Source organism: Oratosquilla oratoria, chromosome 37, assembly GCF_046742065.1.
Source record: "Oratosquilla oratoria isolate Oo_2021 chromosome 37, ASM4674206v1, whole genome shotgun sequence".
In the NCBI taxonomy this organism is placed as follows: Eukaryota; Metazoa; Arthropoda; class Malacostraca; order Stomatopoda; family Squillidae; genus Oratosquilla; species Oratosquilla oratoria.
In genome coordinates, this window is record NC_134813.1 from 19,105,046 (window position 1) to 19,126,229 (window position 21,184).

The 21,184-nt window shown below is 36.1% G+C and overlaps 1 protein-coding gene across 1 annotated transcript in view; it reads left to right on the forward strand.

Moving 5' to 3' along the window:
* The window catches only part of LOC143019555 (uncharacterized), a 67,820-nt gene extending 47,842 nt beyond the window's left edge, over nucleotides 1–19,978 (forward strand). Inside the window, exons 6-7 of the mRNA XM_076175289.1 lie at nucleotides 5,377–5,493; nucleotides 18,847–19,978. Of these exons, the coding sequence (XP_076031404.1) occupies nucleotides 5,377–5,493; nucleotides 18,847–19,200 (471 nt within the window). The 3' untranslated portion in view covers nucleotides 19,201–19,978. The remainder of the gene's footprint in view (nucleotides 1–5,376; nucleotides 5,494–18,846) is intronic.
* The last annotated feature ends 1,206 nt before the right edge of the window (nucleotides 19,979–21,184 follow it).

Consider the following 21,184-nt stretch of genomic DNA (forward strand, 5'->3'; position numbering starts at 1 on the left):
TAGCTCCCCTTCCCGTAAAATGCAACTAGGTGTCACCCCCGTCGTCTCCTCTCAGAGCGTTTCCATTCTCTTTGTTCTAGAAGTTATTCTTGAGTTGTGAATAAAATAGTTTTTCTGATGCTTCTTGGTCTCAATCAGTACACCTCGAAAATCCCACCCGGAACTCTCTACATTACGTCAAGCCAACTTCGTTATGACATCACTTTTTCATTCATCCAATAGTATTTTACTTCTCAAACATGTGCCACACCTTAAGGGCGTGACTTTTCCTTTCTGCACCAATGATTTTTCTCCTCCATCTTTTTCTCCAATTAGCGAGGCTGTTATACTCTTCTAAAGGATATCACCACATAAGCATTATATCGTAACAAAAATGGCTTGTCCGCTTACAATTACAACAGTCAAAACAATATTACACACCAGGCGACACTCCGCATTTTGTTTCATATACAACATATACAAGGCGCGAGTCTTACTCAGCTATCCCCGTCGCCCGTCGGCCGCCGCCCTCACATGTTTTCATAATAACTGACCCTGGATTAGCATTCGTTCTCCATCTACTCTGATCTACCTTAAATGTCTACCTCTACCGGCCTCTTACACTAGGTAAATACAACTAGGTAAATACACGAGGAAGATCATGTGCCACAAACTTTATTTGCTTCTATTCGAGACTAATAGAAATAATACAAGAAAGGAATGAATGTGCAGATTGTGGTTTTCTTGATCTACAAAATGCATTTGATACGTCATGGTGACGTAGGGGGACAGTGTACAAAAGAGATCGGATGACCGTGATCGACCAGATGTCCGTGATGGGGGAAATATTAATTTTGATGGGAGAAATGTTAATGAGGCATTGAATGTCAATGAAGGAATAAATAATAATATAGAGCAAGATATAAATAAAAAAACAAAATGATAATGTAAGACATGATATTGAAACTCAAAATGTGCCAAAAAGAAATAATCACGAGTTTCTTAAAACCATGTACTTCAATGCTCGTAGTATTAGGAACAATTTTCAAGAAATACAGGCGTATGTCAAAAGTGAAAATCTCGATATGATAGGAATAACTGAGACATGGTTAAATGGTACAGAGTTCGAAGCTGAATTTAATATTGTGGGATTTAAACACTTTCATCAGGATAGAAACCACAAGAAAGGTGGGGGTGTTCTGTTGTATGTTAAAAACAATGTTCATGCTTGTGTTTTAGAGAAAGTGAAACAGGATGCATATGATAGTTTGTGGGTTGAGTTAACCCAAACAAATGGACAAAAAATGAATGTAGGTGTAATATATAGGCCAAAGACATTATCTAGTTTCTGCAACCGGGATTTATTGATAATGGGTGATTTTAATTTTACTGACATTGATTGGATGACCCTTGAACATGGCCATATAGGTAGTCGCTTGATTGATTTTCTTGGTGACAATTACTTAATTCAGCATGTAAAAGAGCCCACAAGATATGGAAACTTACTTGATCTATTCATCACTAACCGTGAAAGCATGGTAACTGATGTAGAAATCGATGAAACTGTTGCAAATAGCGATCACAACTTAGTTAGATTCAAACTCCTAATTTTTTTTAGAATAGATACTTGTGTTTCTAAAATACCCAATTTCAGTAAAGCTCAGTTTATAGGACTACGTCAGGAGCTTCAGCTTACAGATTGGAAGGCAAAATTAAACGAAAGACCTGTAGATCAGATGTGGGAAATATTTCAAAATACGCTCACTAAGATGATTCATACTTACATTCCTTTTAAGGACAGGCGTCCCCCCAATCAAGCTCGCCCAAAGTTGCTCAACAAAGAAACCGAAAAGAGTATTGCTAAAAAGAGACAGGCTTATAAGAAACATAAGTGCTCAGGTGCATCTAATGACTATGAAAGTTATGTATCAATACGGAGAGATTTAAAAAAGACAACAACAAAAAAAGAAAAGAAAACGACAATACGAAATGAATATCACTGATAAATCCAAAGAGAATCCCAAAGAATTCCATAGTTACATTAGAGATAAAAAGGTTGTAAGGAATCACATTGGTCCACTATTATCTGCTGACGGTCAACTTGAATATTCAAATGAAGGAATGTGTAATATTTTCAACAATTATTTTAGCTTGGTATTCGTAAACTAAACACCTCAAAGTGAACTCCAAACTGAAACCTGTGAAAAGTCTAGGGTAAACTTACTACGGTAAATATAACAAAAGAAAAAATTAAAAGATGTATAGATAAACTCAACATTAATAAAATACCAGGGCCTGATGGTTGGCATCCAAGAATCTTAAAGGAAATGAAAAGTGAGATTGTTGTTCCATTAGAAATTATTTTCAAGAAATCCATCATATCCAGACATGTCCCAAGAGAATGGAAGCTAGCTAATGTTACTCCCATATTCAAAAAAGGTGGCAAAAAGAAACCAAATAACTATAGGCCTATAAGTTTGACTTCAATCATAGGAAAAATAAAGGAAACTATCATCAGAGATACTATCGAACATCATTTAGAAAGTAACCGTTTGATAAATGATAGCCATCATGGTTTCAGACGGAAACGTTCTTGCGTGACTAACTTACTCAAATTCAACAACATAGTTATCTCGAATTATGACAAAAGAAACAATATAGGTTTAATATATCTAGACTTTGCAAAAGCTTTTGATACCGTCCCACACGAAAGACTACTTACTAAATTAGCTTCGCACGGAGTAAGTGGTAGCCTATTAAGTTGGACTAGTAATTGGTTGAATGATCGAAAACAGAGAGTTTTAAATGGAAAAACTTCTAGATGGAAAAATGTTACAAGTGGAGTTCCTCAGGGTCCCGTTCATGGGCCACTTCTATTCATAGTATATATAAATGATATAGACCATGGACTAAAATCTACTGTTTCCAAATTTGCTGATGATACAAAACTGTGCGGAATGGCAAATGATCCATTAAACCAATTAGATATTCAAGAAGATTTAGATAAATTACAGCAATGGTCTGAAAAATGGCTAATGAAATTTAACACAAGTAAATGCAAGGTAATGCACATAGGTAAAAATAACAGTAAGTATGATTACAAGTTACAGGTATTTGGAAATTCGTTAATAAAAGTGGATAGTGAAAAAGATCTCAGCGTAATTATCAGTAACGATCTCAAGTCAACCAAGTAGTGTATTTCAGCCTCTGAGAAAGCAAATAAGATTCTAGGACTGATTGCGCTATCTTCTGATTTCAAAAGTCCATCACTCATTAACAAGCTATATAAATCGTTAGTTTGTCCACATGTGGAATATGCTGTTTCCGTATGGTCACCGAATCTCATTAAAGACATTGACAGACAGACTGGAAAAAGTACAACGGCGAGCCACAAAACTTATTCTAAATATAAAAAATAAATCATACGAAAATCGACTAAAACACATGAATCTGTTTTCCCTAAAAAAGTGTAGACTCAGAGGTGACTTGATACAGGTCTTTAGAATTCTAAAAGGAATTGACAACATCAAAAGTGACAAAATTTTCACATTGAATGAGAATCAGACAAGAAACAATGGTCTCAAACTATCCGGAAGTAGATTCAATTTGGAAGTAGGTAGAAACAACTTTGCCAACTGTGTAGTTAATGAATGGAATAAACTTCCTGCACAGGTAGTGCAATGTAGTTCAGTTTGAAGCTTTAAGACTCATTTAGATAAACATCTAAGCAAGATGCTGTAATGATTATGATTTATTTTATATTATTTGTTTTTGCTTTGTTATCATTTGTCGTTTGATTTTCATTTATTATTAGTTGTGTCAATTTATTACTATTTACTGTTTACCTGTTTGTTATTCAACTATACCTATGCATTTATTTATGTATTTTGTTTGTTGCATACATTATCATAGTTTTTATTATTATTATTATTATTCTATTATTATGATTTTTTCGCATCCGACCTAGATATGGACCAAAAGGTCTCCTGTCGGCATGCTCCGCCTTTGTAATCCTTTGTACCACACAAAAACTATTAAGATAAATGGAATCAATATTTGGTATTAAAGGAAAATTACTGAAATGGATGGAAGACTTCTTGACTGGGAGAAAAATGAGGGTAGTAGTTAGAGAGAAATACCTGACCTGAAGAAATGAGTAATGGTGTCCCGCAAGGTTCGGTATTGGATCCAATCATGTTTGTCATATGTATAAATGACATGGATGAAGGTGTGGAATGTTATATGAACTTCTTCGCAGATGATGCAAAAATACTAAAGAAAGTAAGTACAGAGGAAGATTGTGAATCACTACAGAAAGACCTAGATAAAATCTGGAAATGGAGTCAAAAGTGGGAAGTGAACTTTAACATCAAGAAATGTAGCATAATGGAGTTTGGAAAATGTAAAAATAGAATATCGCGGAAATATAAAACTGGTGAAGGAGAAATAAAAAAAGTGAGCTTGGAAAGGGATCTAGGAGTAATTATCAGCAAAGACATGTCACCAGACAATCATATCAATAAAATAGTTGGAGAAACCTTCAATTTACTAAGGTCGGTGAAAGTGGCTTTTTACTATTTGGATGAGGAAATGGCAAAGAAAATATTAGTTACACTGATAAGACCAAGATTGGAGTATGTAGCAACACTATGGACACCCAGTACTAAAAAAATATAAATAAATTAGAAAGAATACAAAGAGCAATGACAAAGATGACACCAATACTCTCCGAATTGACATACAAACAAAGATTGTCCAAATTGGAACTAACAACCCTGGAACAAAGAAGAGAAAGAGGTCTACTGACTATTTACAGAATTATGAAGGGAATGGAAGTTCTAGATAGATATTATTTATTAAAGTGGGACAAGAGAAAAACATGAGGACATGAAAAGAAACTCAAAAAGGATAGTTATAGAAGAGATCTGAAAAAAGAATAGCTTCCCACACAGAGTGGTGGATATCTGGAATAAATTAGATGAGGCAACAGTGTATGCAAATACTATTCAAGAATTTTAGAACTAACTTGATGCTGAGAGATATAAAGACGGGTCACTACGTAAATAAATATATATATATATATATATGTATATATATAATGTGTGTGTATATTGTAAATTCATGTTGGTTTTGCTAAGCATCTATTGTTCATAAATATAATCATAGAGTCTGAGGGATCAGTTCTGTAATAGAATTCTTACTTTTATGTGAACTATAACAAAACCTTATTTTCTTCATCATGGTTTATTTATTCCTTGCATAACCCTTGCCCTATTTTCTTCCTTTTTAAATGTGATCCTTATTACATTGGAAGAGGGTGAATGTGGCTGCATATTGTGTATGTATCTGCCCAGATTTATTGATTCATGGATTTTGAGTCTATTTTCTTTTTCTCAGATTCAGTTCACCCTCGTGAGACGGTACGGGATCGTGCTCCTGACGGCCTTCATGCCCTCGCTCACGCTCATCTTCGTATCCTACTTCACCATGTTCATCGCAGTGCACGAACTCGAGGTGACGATATTCTGCCAGATGATGCTGGGGATAAGTAGTCTATAAAAGGGTGGGGTGAGGGCTGGGCTGGATTCCGTAAAATAATTAATTTTTTTAACATATATATATATATATAATATATATATATATATATATATATATATATATATATATATATATATATATATATATATATTTCAGTTTCTTCTGACATGGAATACACTTAAACTATTTTTCTAATGCTATCCGAATCTGTTTCTATTTGTCATTCCATTTATAGGTAGGCTACTTGGGCCTCTCACTTTCCTCAGTATTCTCCTGTTCAATGATATTATACTGTAAAATATACTCAGTATGTTTTATATTTTTCTAAAATAATCTATCTAGCAGACAGTTGCTCAAATCAACTCCATAACTTTTGTCCCTTCCTTGTAGTATTTAGATTTACACACTTCAGATACTTTAATGTTGTTTATATTTTAGTCGATGATTCGCCACTCTACCCCTGAAAGAAATTTTAAAAATCTTTGGAAAGCATTCACAAAAGCAATTGTTTCCTTATAACTGCTATAATGCTATTAGGGCATTTAGTGTACACATATTTTTTCTAAAGTTGATTGCAACAAAAATGTGAACATAAAAAAGCATAAATTTTTACTGGAATGAGTTGGTTTTGTCTTTAAGATGTCTGAGTCATGAGGAATTGACAATTACTAACATATATATATATATATGTATATATGTATATATATATATATATATATATATGTATATATATATATATATGTATTATATATATATATATCTATATCTACTATAAAAAAGTAGTAGCCTCTGTCTGTCTATCTGTTTGTTTGTTAATTTGTTTGTTCACGAACTCCTACTAGGGTTTTGGAGATAGACCCCCCTAACTATATATATTCTGATATCCTACCCCCCCCCCCACACACAAAAAAAAATGGTTAGGGTTGAAGGTTAAAGTTAGGTGGGGTATGGTTAGGTGAGTGATTATTCACGAACTGCTCCTAGGATTTTGCAGATAGACCCCTATAACCATATATGTTCTGAAATCTTATAGCCCAAGGTACTTGGATAACTAGCTTTCATTTGCCTGTCTGTCTGTTTGTTCACGATCTCCTAGGGTTTTGGAGATAGACCCCCATAACCATATATATTCTGATACCTTATCCCTCCAAGTATTTGGATAACTATATTTCATTAAAAAAATATTTTAGTTAGGGCTAAGGTAGGTGGGGGTATGGTTAGGTTAGAGATTATTTACGAACTCCTCCTAGGTTTTGCAGATAGACCCCTATAACAATATATATTCTGAAACCTTATAACCCTAGGTACTTGGATAACTATCATTTGTGTGTCTGTCTGTTTGTTCATGAACTCCTCCTAGGGTTTTGGAGATAAACCCCCATAACCATATTTATTCTGATGCCCTATTACTCCAGGTACTTGGTTACTATATTTAATTAAAAAGTTGGTTAGGGTTAAGGGTTAGGTTGGGTACGAGGATGGTTAGGTTAGGGTTTATTCACGAACTCGCAGCAACGCACAGGTAATTTGGCCAGTACATACATATTATGTATGTGTGTATATATATATATATATATATAAATATAAATATATATATATATATATATATTGAGGAATGGACGACAAAATGAGTGGTAGGGTGGTGAGATAAACACCGAGAACCGTTGAAGTTTTATTAACTGACGTTTCGTTCTTAACAGAAAATCTGAAGAAGTTCTGTTAAGAGCGAAACGTCAGTTAATAAAACTTCAACGGTTCTCGGTGTTTATCTCACCACCCTACCACTCATATATATATATATATATATATATATATATATATATATATATATATATATATTTTAAGCCGTCACTACAGTAATGTTCCTTAGCGTCCTTAGTAACGTTTCTCGTTGGATGTTAACTAGAATAATGACTGTTGCCAACAATCAGTGTAAGCATTCAGATGTATGTATAATATCTTAAACATTCATTTTAGTTCCAATACATAAACGAAACACTTCAAAGTGAAGTATCATATAAGTCGTGTGATATGTTGAGTAAAAGACCAGGCATTCCAAAAGATGGAAGGAAATAAAAAGAGCAAACGTGCTAGTCCCCCAGAAACTTTTTAAAGAATCTATCACGGCCGGAATGTATAAGAAAATCAAAATTAGCAAATTTATTAAAACTTATTAAACTTATTAAAACCTATTACTATTAGCAAGCCTTATTAAGAAAAGGCAAAACACAGAAGACATAAAATTAAAGATTTATAGACCTAAATTCAATTATAGAAAAATGGTAGAAACAATTATATGAGTTCCTAAATTACATAAATTAAGAAAAGCAAATTTTTAATGATTCACAGCCAGCACAGCTTTACACGTAACGCTCTTGTGTGAATTGCTATCTAGAATTCTATACCAAAATTTTCATAATTATATAAAAAAGTAAACCTCATACATCTAGACTTTGAAAAAAAGTACTGTCCCACATAAGAGATTGCTAACGGAATTCACTTTGCATGGAAGAAAATGTAACCTACTAGTATTAACAATTAGTCTAACAATCGTAGACAACTAATTGCTCTGAATGGTTAAAACTTATTAGAGAATGGCAACTGCTAATGAATGCTGTAATATATATATATATATATATATATATGTAATATATATATATGTATATATACATACATATATATATATATATGTATATATACATACATATATATATATACATATATATATATATATATATATATATATATATATATATATATATATATAAATATGTATGAGGACAAAAATTTTATGATTATTACTGTCTTCTCAAGTACTGTATAGTGTAATGAGAGAAACGTTTTACTAAAATTTCATCCTCATATGGTATTTCTTCTGTCATGGTAAAATATTTAGCTTGAAGGATATTACGAATGAAGTTCATCAGTGTTCTGTTTTTGGTCCAGTTCTGTTCATAGTACATCTCAGTGACATAAACTGTGGGCTTAAATTCATATTATACAAATCTGTTCATGATACCTATACAGAATAATAAATGATCACTCGGAGCAACTTGATATCGAACCATGAGTATTCAGGTAAATTCGAGAAATATCCAGAAATGTAGCAAATGTAGCCTCATAAGTATAAAATTATATAGGTAGAAGTAATACTATGACTATAAGATGTTAGAATAAAAACTTCAACAAAGTAGAGAATATAAACGATCTTGCAATTATCAGGAACGGTCTTAGATAATCTAAGTATCGTATTTTTGTCTCAGATTCTAGGACTGATAACACGGCCTTTTAATTTAACAAATCCAACTATTATCAACCAATTTTATAGATAATTAGTCCCTCTACATTTGGAATATGCAGTTTCTTTATGGTACCCACATACCATTACAATGACAGATTAAAAAGTGTACAACGGGAAGACACAAAACTGATCTAAAGTATCAGAAACACTTATGGAAAAATCACTAGTTGCAGTTATGCCTTTCAAACGACCAAATCTAGCAGTTGCGGAGTCTCAATCCAATGGCAAGATGGTAGCTAACTGGACTGCTATATTTGAGGTCGATGAAAGCTCCACAGCTGCTGGATTTTACTATCAGAAATAAATAATAAAGAAACTGCCTTAACAACTTAGACCAATTTCCTTAAAAAAAGGGCAGGGGACTCGTGAGAGCTTGATATAGGTCTTCAAAAATTTAAAGGGAGTTGATGATATAAGAATTGGAAGTTTTTCACTCTAAGAAGAGACGAATGGCCTCAAGCCGCTAGAGCGTAGGTTTAACCCAAAAATAAGTAGAAACAATTTTGCCCACCACATAGTCACTGAATGTGATAAACTTCTTCTCAAGAAGATGGAGTCCAGTCTTGTTGTGAATTTCACTAACATCTAATCAATATGATTGAGCTGATTACATTGATTTCAGAGTTCATTCACAACCACAGCCATCAACATAGCAAAATTTCACATCCAATCCTCACCATACATACAACCTTACCAAACCGGATTAAGCCATTGTGGTGAGACACAGACGCTGTATAGCCCCGCAGGGGCTAGGCCGGTCATGCAGTGAATCTTTAAGGCTGGACCAGTTAAGTGCTTAAGCAATAGGCTATAATGTCTTTTTACAGATTATTTTGTTTATCTTGTTTTATTTGGGTATTTAGATGTTTGCTTCTTTATTAGATATTTCGCTCATTCATTTCAACACTGACATAACTCAAAAAATGCTACTTTTCAGGAGAAGCAAAATAAACTTTTAATTATGTAATACAGTCTCCCATGGAACTTTTAAACAAGGTATTTAGCAATGAATTTTTATTTCATGATTAAATGTAGTACATGACATCTCATATTAAAAAATACATTTATTATAAACATGCTTTGTGCCTATTTGAAAAATAAATTTGGAATTATGACGTCATTGCCTTGAGCGACATCTAGCAGCCAGTTTTGCTACTAGAGTTATGGCGTTTTTACCACAAATAAATATAGAAAATTGCAAATTCATTGGTATAGATAACTCAAAATCTTCAATTTTTGAGTTATGTCATTGTTGAAATGAATGAGCAATTTATTTTCTGCATCTAGGCTCGTGATGGAAAGGCTGTCAGCATGCTTTGTTATTATAATTTATTTATCTATTCATTTATTCATCTATTTGTTCATTAATTTAGTTATGCATTTATTTTTTTATCCATTTATTCATTATGTGTTTATTTATTTAGTAATTTATTTACTTATTCATTTATTTATTCTTTTAGTTATTTACTTATTCATCTATCTATTTATTTGATTATTAATTATTTACTTATACCAATTGAAAACTTGCAATCCCGACAGTAGCAACGGTCCTTAGGCCCTTCCATAGCTCCCTCTGGGAAGAAACACCGAGTGGCAAAAGGAGGGGGAGGAGGAGGAGGAGGAGGAGTAGTCACCGGATGTCAGCTATCCTGATATTGAAAAGTTGAGAAAATATAAACTCGACAGGGAGAGACCTTGAACTCAGTTGGGAGACCAAGAAGAAGAGCAGTGGGGAGATTTTCTCTACGTTCATTTAATAGGACTACCACAAGCAGTTACCCATCGTTGGTCTTCTTGTCAGAGTAAAATATTTGAAATGTGACTGTAGTGAGGGGGTAAATTTATGTAGTCTTGAATTATTTTATACGATGATCCCCCAAATTGATTAAATTCAGCCTGGCGTTAGCCTGAATATAGAACACATCACTGTAGCAAAAGGGATACTGGATGCTAATAATATACAATATTTTCAATTCAACTACGTTAGTTTCCTAGTAACTGGTATTTTTGTCACAAAAGGCCCTATCTAAATATATCACCCTACAACCAAAATATCACCTGTGGGCAGGGATCTAGCGAATGCTCTTCCCTTTTCTGGCATATTCGTTTGTTCCTTTTTGTAGTTCCATAAGAGCTTGAAAAGAGTTCCAGCATTCAAGCGGGCCTGGTGAGGTCCATTTTCCACTCCGGTTTCAAACACGGTTTATTGTCCATGTTTTGGGCCTCAGAGCGAAGAACTCAATTTCTTCTATAAGGCCCACAACAGTCTCCTTTAGTGCTACAATTCTATTATGTAGATATTGTAGCATTTCGGCACTGATCACTGAATAACAACTGCTCGCCATCTCTCTGAAGCAGGAATCCCGGTTTGACCTGACCTAATTGTTCAGTATCATTCCCTCGGAATGAAAAAAATAAAATAAATAATAATAAAATAAAAATAAAAGCCTGGACGTCCTTATCTGGGAGAGGAAAGGGGGGTTTGGCACTGCAGCAATTACCGCAGTGTCAAATTGGCCATGCGTCTGGCAAAGTTCTTGCTCATCTACTACTTGTACGGGATAGTTCTCATTTGCCAAAGTTCTAAAGGCTTGAGCAGTTTGGGTTCATTTGATCATATCCTAGCACTTCGTATTCTTGTGGAGCATCGACGTGTTTTAACAGGGGTTTCTTGCAACTTAAACTGATCTCAAGAGAGCGTTTAACTTGGTGCATTGTGGAGTACCCTGGGATCTTTTACAGATCCGTAGGATTCAGGCCAGGATTGTTGACTTGATATATGGCCTATACTCTGGAAGAGAGATTTCTGTAAAGTATGGAAGAGGCATATCTAGCTTCATTCCGGTTAATTCAGGAGTGAAGTAGGAGTACGTCCCTGACCCAACATTTTTCAACATCTGCATGGACTGGGTATTGGCCAGACTTGTCGATCATTGTCATTGTGGAACATTTATTGGCAACATTAAAGTCTCTGATCATGTCTTTGTCAATGACGCTGTCCTGGTTGCAGCCCTTGACTCACTCCACAGGGAAGCAAGACCACTTGATCTTCAGATTTCCTGGAACTCTTTTCAAGCTCTTATGGAACTACAAAAAGGAACAAACGAATATGCCAGAAAGGGGACACCGGTATTTGGGTATACATATTAACCTGATAGCCCCAAGAATCATTGGAGAGTATACCTGCCTACTACTAGGGAAAGACGGCCACAGGCCGTGTGGTGTTGGCCCAAGCGGTATTTGCTTGACACAGAGCACGGCAAACACGTGAGTGGATTAATGACCCATAACGGAGTTGAATGGCCATTGACTCAAAGCAATCATCTATCCTTTTGATGGTTTCCTTTTTCTCCATCTAGGTGACCAGTAGGGAAGTCAGTTTAGTCGTCGACAATCCGACCATGCAGCAGGTATGCTGGATTACATGGTACTACCATATAGACAGCCGACTCACCTCACAGAGTCCACTCGAACAGCTTCAGGGTACTTCATTAAAACGGGGATTAAAATCACCCCCAGATTAAACCGGTCCTTTGTTAACGTCATTAGAAGGTGTCTCGGTGTATCTTTTAACTCTCTATTTTTGTTTCTGCAGTATTTGCGGAAAGTATTTGAATACCCTCTGTGAAACATCTCTTCTTTAAACCATAGTTTCTCTTTATCATTGAAACCCATGTATCTGGATACAGATATGACAACCTTTATTCTCTTTTTTTCACTTTCACTATACTCATCTCAGTTTGAAAGCTGATTCTTACACATATGTAAACAAATATCTTGATGTTTGTTCCTGTTCCCGAACTTGAATTTTCCAAAAATTGAACCATCTAGCTTAAACTAAATTTCCCCTAATACCACAGATTACTTAAGCCACGTTCGTTTTCCATTCTAGTCCTTAAGACTGTCCAGAAATTTCCATATACCCAATTTATTTGTTAGAAATATTCTATTTTATTCTTTTCTATAAGAATTCCGTTTTAGGAGGTACAGAAAAAATAGTTATTCATGGGAAATTACAGGTGTACTGCTTTATGAAATTCTAGTCAGTAGTAGTTATGTACCAAAGACACTAGTGCATGGGGGGACCTTAGGACAGTGATTAGGCGATAGAAATTATGTTGTAATTGGAGATAATCAACTTAACGGAATGAGAGGCTAAAAGTCTAGGAAAATATCTATATTGTTGGGTTTCTGTTTAAGACGGTCAGATCTATGACCAGGGTGTTGAAATACTAATTTTATGCCAAAGCTTGTAGTGAATATTGAAACTCAAGATCCATAAATTATTGTAAAATTTATTGCAAAAGTGATTATTTCAGGTGTGAAGGAAAAAAAATTAATAAATAAAACACGATAAGGTGGAAAGCTTTGGTGTTACTCTTGATTAAAAAATAACTTTCTGAGTTGAATCACTCCAAACATAAGATGTATGCTCCATAAATCATCATCAATTGGAGGCATATGCCAGGGAGTGCGTTGCTTCACCCATACAGCGGTGCTAGTCCCCACGGTCTCTCTGAGCAAACTCCCATGCAGCCATCCATCCCACTCCAAATAGTTCTCGACAGGTTCAATCAACTTACCCCATACATGAATTTTGTGGGAGTCCCCTTCCTCTCCTCCATAGATACTCCGCAACGACATTGATCGACAACTCTGTCCAATACCGAGTTCATGCGGATGTTGAAAAGTGTTGGTGTGAGGACACACCCTTGGCTCATTCCTGAATTTACAGGAAAGAAGCCAGATAGCCCTCCTCAATACTTCATAGCACTCTATGTCCAAGAGTATAGGCCAGATATCAAGTCAATAATCCTGGTAGGAAACCTATGGATTAGGAGATCCCATAATACTTCACGATGCACCGAGTCAAATGCCTTCTTGAGATCAACATAAGCTGTAAGAATCCCCCACTGAAACTCATGCTGGCGCTCCACAAGAATACAAAATGCTAGGATCTGATCAATTGTTGACTTACCTGGGGTGGATCTAGATTGTTCAGGATTCTGAAACTTTGGCAGATGTGAACGAACCCTTGTTAGCAATAGATGGGCAAGCACCTTACCTGGTACACTGTGCAGTGTAATCCCACGGAAGTTGTTGCAGTCCTACCGGTCCCCTTTCTGCCTGCAGACAAGGACGATCAGACCCCTTTTCCAGTCAGAGGGCATGGTAGTGGACTGCCAGATAGTAGGCAGTACCACATGTGACCCGTGGATCATGGCTTCACCCCCGGGTTTCAGCAACTCCACAGTAATGTTGCGGGTGCTAGTTGCCTTTTCACCCTTTGAATTACTCGCAGCCTATTTGATCTCTGTTAGAAAGGAGGAAGATTCGTCTATCGGTGGATCAGAATCTGCAACCTGAATACTATTGAGGTGAAGCTATCCACTTGGAGGGTCACGCATGAGCAACTACTGAAATTGCTCGGCAAACGGGCTACACTTCTCCACACCTGACATGAGTTCACCATCAGCTGTTTAGGGTTACAGATTTGGAGTGAATTTTTTTCAGGGTTCAGTAAGCACTCCTGAGGTAATTTGCATTAGAATGACCCTCAATATCCTCAGGAAATCCCATTACGCACATCTTATCCATTCTCATGAAAGCTCTAGTCTGCCGTTTCCAAGTCCTGTATTGGTCCAGGTCCCCAGCCATTCTGGCATCATGGCCTGATTCTATACTCTCCAATGCCTCCCGCGATGCTACACCACTCCTCGCCCTTGGGCGCTCTCCAATGCATTCCTCCGCTGTTTTCAGTTTCATGTTTAAAAATGCTCCACATTTCTTTAGGGTCTTCAAGAGAGCCAAGTACTTCAGACTGGTTAGAGATTGCCATCGCATACTCCTGGGCACACGATTCATCCATTATTTTCTCCAGATGAAACTCACGTGGGTTATATCTAGGGATTCTCCTGGATTTGATACGTAGTCCGAGTGTTGTGACCACAAGTATACGATCGGCCCCACCAGCACTTTGATAAACCCTGCAGTTCTGTAGGATCTTACAGCGGGTGCTAACAAGTGTGTGATCGATCTCCTTTGCCACTCCTCCGGTATTACTATATCATGTCCATTGGTGTGGCTTTCGTCTCTGAAACCAAAAACTGCCAATCTTCAGCCTTCTAGACTTTGCAAAATTCAGGAGAGAACTGTTGATGTTCCTGGTTCTAGAACCATGGGGATCAATACCTACTTCTTAGCCAGCTCTGTTGGTGCTAGTAACCATATTGAAGTCGCCCAAAAACGTGTGTGTCTCGTTGCGGGCGCTGAGCAACTATAGATTTAAGCTTGGCATAGAACATGTTCTCTTTAAGTGTAAACCTTAGTAGGAGCATATACTATAATAAGAGAGATGAAGACCAAGCTGTGATCCAGCCTTACCAGCATCATATGCTCATCAGCTATAGTAACCTTTACAATGGTGTGTTGTAATCGGCTGTGTATGGCTACAGTTACTCCCACGAAATAATCCCCATCGGTTTCGCCCGATCAGAATTGTGACCATCACTACTGAATTCGCCGCTGCCCGGTCTTCTCACTTCTGAAAGAGTCACTCTTAAGCTATATAAGGACGAGTAATTTTTTGTACACCTAGTTAGCTTAATCCAACACTTGTGTGGACGTTTGGGCCAAGGATTTAAGACCACTTTGGGAATTGGTGGTGTTTTATCTCCTGGGCCAATTCCCGAAGTAGGTTTGCGTCCTGAGCCCAAACATTCACACAAGTGGCGGATGGCGAGTGTTGGATTAAGAGACCTATGTGTTTATGATTAACAGCTGAGTTGGAGTTAAAAAACTGAAGGCAGCACAGAACACTAAATTTCATTTGAAGCTATGCTAGCAATACATGATATATTGTTTTACAGTTGGGTCTTATAGTTAAGGATATATTGAAGGAAAGGGTTGTGTTTTGGAAGAGAAGGAAATAGGTATGTGGAAGATTGTGTCAAATGGGGAGGTAAAGAAGCTGAGTTGTCATAGTATGAAGAGATTTTTCCTCCTGTCACATATAACATATAGGTCTAAAGTTGGGTATTCTGCAATGATCCTTCCATTATGATAGAGCTAAGATTGAAAAGGACGTCTGGGAAATGACATGAAAAATGTAGATTAGATCTATTAGCCTAAAAGTGTATAAGGGAATATGTGTGGATAAGTACGCCATTCCGTTTATGTACAGAAAAAAAAAAGAGAATAGGAGTTAGAATAGAAGCCTTAGAGACACTGATGGCTATAGGCATGGGAGAGGAATAGTGAACATTGACAACAACAGCTACAGAAAAGTAAAAAAGAAAACCAGAAATGATGAAAAAACAACAACAACAAAAAACAGAGGGGTAGAGGATGTACTTTTTTACTTATTTATTTTTTATAGTGAGGCTGTTTAACGCGTGTCTAAGGGAAGGTAGAGTACTGGAGGACTGGAGGAGTGCCTGTATAGTTCAGCTTTACAAGGGAAAAGGGAACAAGTGTGAGTAGTAGTTTCAGAGGAATCAATTTGTTGAGTGTAGCTGGGAAGGTTTTGAGTGAGAGGATTAGGAAAGGAATAGGGAGAGTAAACAGATTGGGTTTAGGAAAGGTAAGGGTTGCGTGGATCAGATTTTTGTGATAAAGCAGATATGTGAGGGTTTTTTGGGGGCCTTTACGGACTTGGAAAAGGCTTATGTCAGGGTAGACAGGAAGGCACTGTGGGAGGTATTGCAGATATATGGGATCGGAGGAAAGCTGTTAAGAGCAGTCATTTTTTTTTATGAGAGTAGTAGAGCTTAAGTTAGAATGGGAAATGGAGAGAGTGAGTGTTTTGAGATGAAGGTGGGACTGCGTCACGGATGTGTCCTATTGCCGTGGCTATTCAATATGTGCATAGATGGTGTGGTGCGGGAGGTCAAGGCGAGGGTAATGGGTAGGCGACAGGAGATGGTTAAAGAAAATGGAAAAAAGTGGGAGGTGAGCTAGTTGTTGTTTGCTGATGACACTGCATTTGTGGCAGGGTCAGAGGAGGGATTAAGATCATTAGTGACAAAATTTGGGAAGGCATGCGATAGGGAAAAGTTGAAAGTAAATGTGGGTAAAAGCAAGATGATGAGATGTACAAGGGTAGAGGATGGTAGTGAGTGGAAAGTAAGTCTAAAAGGAAAGAGGCTGAAGGAAGTGGATAGGTTTAGATATTTGGGGACGCATGTGGGAGGAAAGGGAGTGGAGTTGGAGGTAAATTGTAGATTGAGAGGAGCAAGTAAATGCCTAGGGGCGATTAACTTTTTTTATGAGAAATAGGCATTTGGGAATGGATGCTAAGAGGAGATTGTATGAAGGGGTGATTGTGCATTGTATAGGGCTGAGACTTGGAATTTAAGAGAAGTAGAGGGATTTGTTTTTATTGTGTTTGAGAAGAAATGTCTGAGAAGTATGGTAGGGGTTAATAGGTTGGATGGAGTGAGAAACAAGGAGGTAAGGAGAACGGGAGTGAAAAGGAGATGGCAGATAGGGCTGATGATAGATTATTGGGGTGGTTTGGACAGATAGAAGGAATGAGTGATGAAAGATTAGTAAAAGAGGTGTGGAAGGCAGAGGTGGAGAGAGTAAACATGAGGGGATGACTGAGAATGAGTGGGATGGATGGGTGGGATGAAAGGGGCGTTGAGCTAAAGGGGAATGTCTGTTGAACAAGGAGGGGAGAAAGCAGGAGATAATGATGAGTGGAGAGTGACTGTGTATAGATGATATTGTTATGTAAGGAAGGGATGGGCGGGGGATGGGGGGAAGGGGTGGTTATGTGTGAATGATATTTTGACGCAGACCGAAGGGATTTTTCCGTCTTTTTTTTTTCTGCATGAAATGATGGAAAGGTGGGGTCACCGATTAAGTGATGTGGACTTGGTGTGGATGTACTGTGTCTTGCTACATTGCTTCTGACCCATGGCAGTTGGCAAGATACAGGGATGACCTGTCATCCACGAGGAGCTAAGATGAGAGGGGGAAAGGGGATTCTATTAATTCAACAAGGGACGGGCCGCTTGAGGCAGTCTGGTTAAGTTGTACTTTTGCAAAGATGATAATCAAGATGATATTTTTAGACATATCCAAAAACACTACAGTTGTACGTGGCAACCATCTTGGATATATACAAACCTGGTATAATTATGTTACATCAGTTGATATCTTGTACCTGGACAGTGCAAATCATTCTATGATATCAAATGCTTATCCACCGGTTCGAACAGTAATATATAAGCCATACATATATTTAAACAAATTAGTTAAATTTTGACTTTACAACCAACAATTAATTTTTTTTCTCATGAAATCATGTGGTTTGGTAAATGACAAGATTTAGGATTAATGATAGAAGCCGCCTGCACATTGCCGTGGTCCTGAGAGATGGACTTCTTTTCAGATTCAATGAATAACTTCTCCTTTATCTATCTGGAAGTGCAGCCCCGATGGAGTAGCATTCATGATCACTGTATATCAGCTTCAACTGTATTTCCTTAATTTCTTTCACAAAAGAAAATATGACAACCAGGACTGCTCCCCTCCTCTTCCCGCTATCGGCTGTTGTCATAGAGACAGACACACACTAACATAGTACACAAAATAGTTAAGCAAAAAAGAAAAGATAGAATAAAGATGGGGACAGTCTTGTGGATCCTTGCTACTCCAGAGCTGTTGGCTTTAGTGAGTGAAACTCGAGGCAACCATTATTTTTGCCATTTTTCAGCTGTATTAAGAAAAATATATATGTGTGTAAAACACCCGCCAGTGGTCTCATGGCAGACTTTAGGAAGTAATTTGATATAAATGTGGCTAAATATAATGGGACCAGTATCTAGAACAAAACAATGATTATTGCCAACCCCTATCTCCCACCACACACAATTTTCATGTCCTTGCATAAACAAAAATAGTTTCCCTTCTGATCCTAATTCCTAAACATTGTAACACTGTTTAAGTTTCTCTTCCTCCCACACAGCTCTTTTAGCAGAAGGTGTTCATCTTTGTCATATGCTATTTATTTGCTTCCTCAGGTACGACTCATGGTAACTCTAACCGCACTTCTCGTTATGTACACCCTCTTCAGTCAGGTGTCTTCGACGCTTCCACAAACGGCTACGTTCAAGATGATTGACTTTTGGTTCTTCTTCTGTATATTCCTGCCATTTTTCATCATTGTCATACACGTCTTCGGAGAACACATGTCCCATGATAACAAGGTGCATCCAGCATTTGAGAAGACTACTGGAAGGAGTACAATAGGTTCTGTTTTTGCAGTCTCTGAATGGACGAGGACAGGATTTATCTTTGCAACTCGAGTATTCGTTCTCCCGCTCACATTCATCTTCTTTAATCTAATTTTCTGGTTGATTATTCTGATGTTCTAGAAGTATTGACGACCTTTACTAGTGCAAAGAGTGCCGCATTACATAACTTCATAAGCACACTTGAGCAAGACAACTAGTTATTGTAATCCAATCAAGGACTGATTTCGTAGCGAGAGAATTCACATGTATATTCCTTTTAGAAAGTAACTTATGAAATTAAACTAATATGGCATATCACGTTGGTCCATAGGTTATTGTGAACTTAATTTTTTTCTATATGCCAGTACATCATCATTGACAGAATCCTTAACAAGTCACATCTAAAGTATAACTTGCTCTTTTTATCTATTCTTACGGAAGAAGTCCATGAACCCATTTTCTTAGAGCATTACCTGACACTGTCACGCTTCCAGTTACTTCACTAATTAATCATATTATGCTAATGTATGAACTTGCATTTATTCTACGGTATTGGTACTTTCATTATATCTATGATATAAAGTATTTAATATAGACCCAAATCATAGGTGTAGCAGATGACAGTTAACATAAATTTATCTTTATCAGTGACATGGTCTGTAACCATATTTAATCCTCTAGTTATTACAAATTAACTGGTTCACAATAGATTAAACTATTGTGAAAATATAATGAAATCAGCTGTGTGAAATAGCTCTTAAACAAGTAGGAACAGAATACTTCTTCTTTTCACCAATTGTTATACACTACTGCATGCTCAAATATGACCTCCATTTCATTCAAATGTCAAAAAATAGCAATTGCAAATGCATAAATATGGATAAATTGGTTATTAACAAAAGGGTAAATAGATACACATACAGACAAATAAAGTAAAAAAACAACTAAAAAACAAATAGATATTTGACTAAATATATAGACAAATAAACAAAAGGATAAAGAAGATGATATATAAATGAAAAAATAAAATACAAACATGAATGGGTTTACACACATATATATATATATATATATATACATATATATATATATAAGTGCGTGTGTGTATGTAAATATATATACATATACATATATATATATATATATATATAAATATAAATATATATATATATATGAAGTGGAGTAGGAAACACAGGAGTCTTATTCTTGAGTTTATTGCAGAAAAGTTTCGCAGGGTTTCTTTTTCATACCTGCAAAACTAGTCAGGAATAAACTCAAGACTAAGACTCCTGTGTTTCCTACTTCACTTACGTCAACCTGTCAGAATGTCTCAACATATATATGTATATAATATATATATATAGATATATATATGAATTAGGTCATCAATGAGTGAGGGTTGATTCTTTACTACTTTCTCTCAGTGTTATATAAACATAACATCCATCTTACCTGATTTGTAATACTATACAGGACTGCATTTAGCAGTGGAAATATATAAAATTCCTTTGTTATGTCTTTTATTCTCCTCGAACAGTCTTGTTTGGAATATATGTGTATGTATGTATATATATATATATATATATATATATATATATATATATATATAATATATATATATTTATATATATATAATGTGTGTGTTTGTGTATATATATACATATATATATATATATACACAAACACACACACACACACACATATATATATATATATATATATGAATACATATATATCTATATATGTATACATATATGTAAGTTTATATATGTCGGGAGAACGACCAATTAGTGTTCCAGGTAGCTTCTTTTTTATATGGTCACACATAGCATGTTATCTTTTCTATTTTGTAATAAACAGTCGCTTGTGCAAGGGTTTGAGTCCCAACAGCGGAACATGTTACTCCTTTTGTCGTTACGACACACAACTTGTCGAATGGTTCACCTGAATAAAATATTTATAAGATATGAACACATACTGAGCTAAAAGCTGTCGGGGGAATGACCAGGTCATGTTCCAGGCCTTTCTTTTCGTACGGTTACTCCTACTAGGTTTGAGTCCCAGCGGAGGAGCTTGTTACTACATATATAAATATATACATATACATATATATATATATATATAT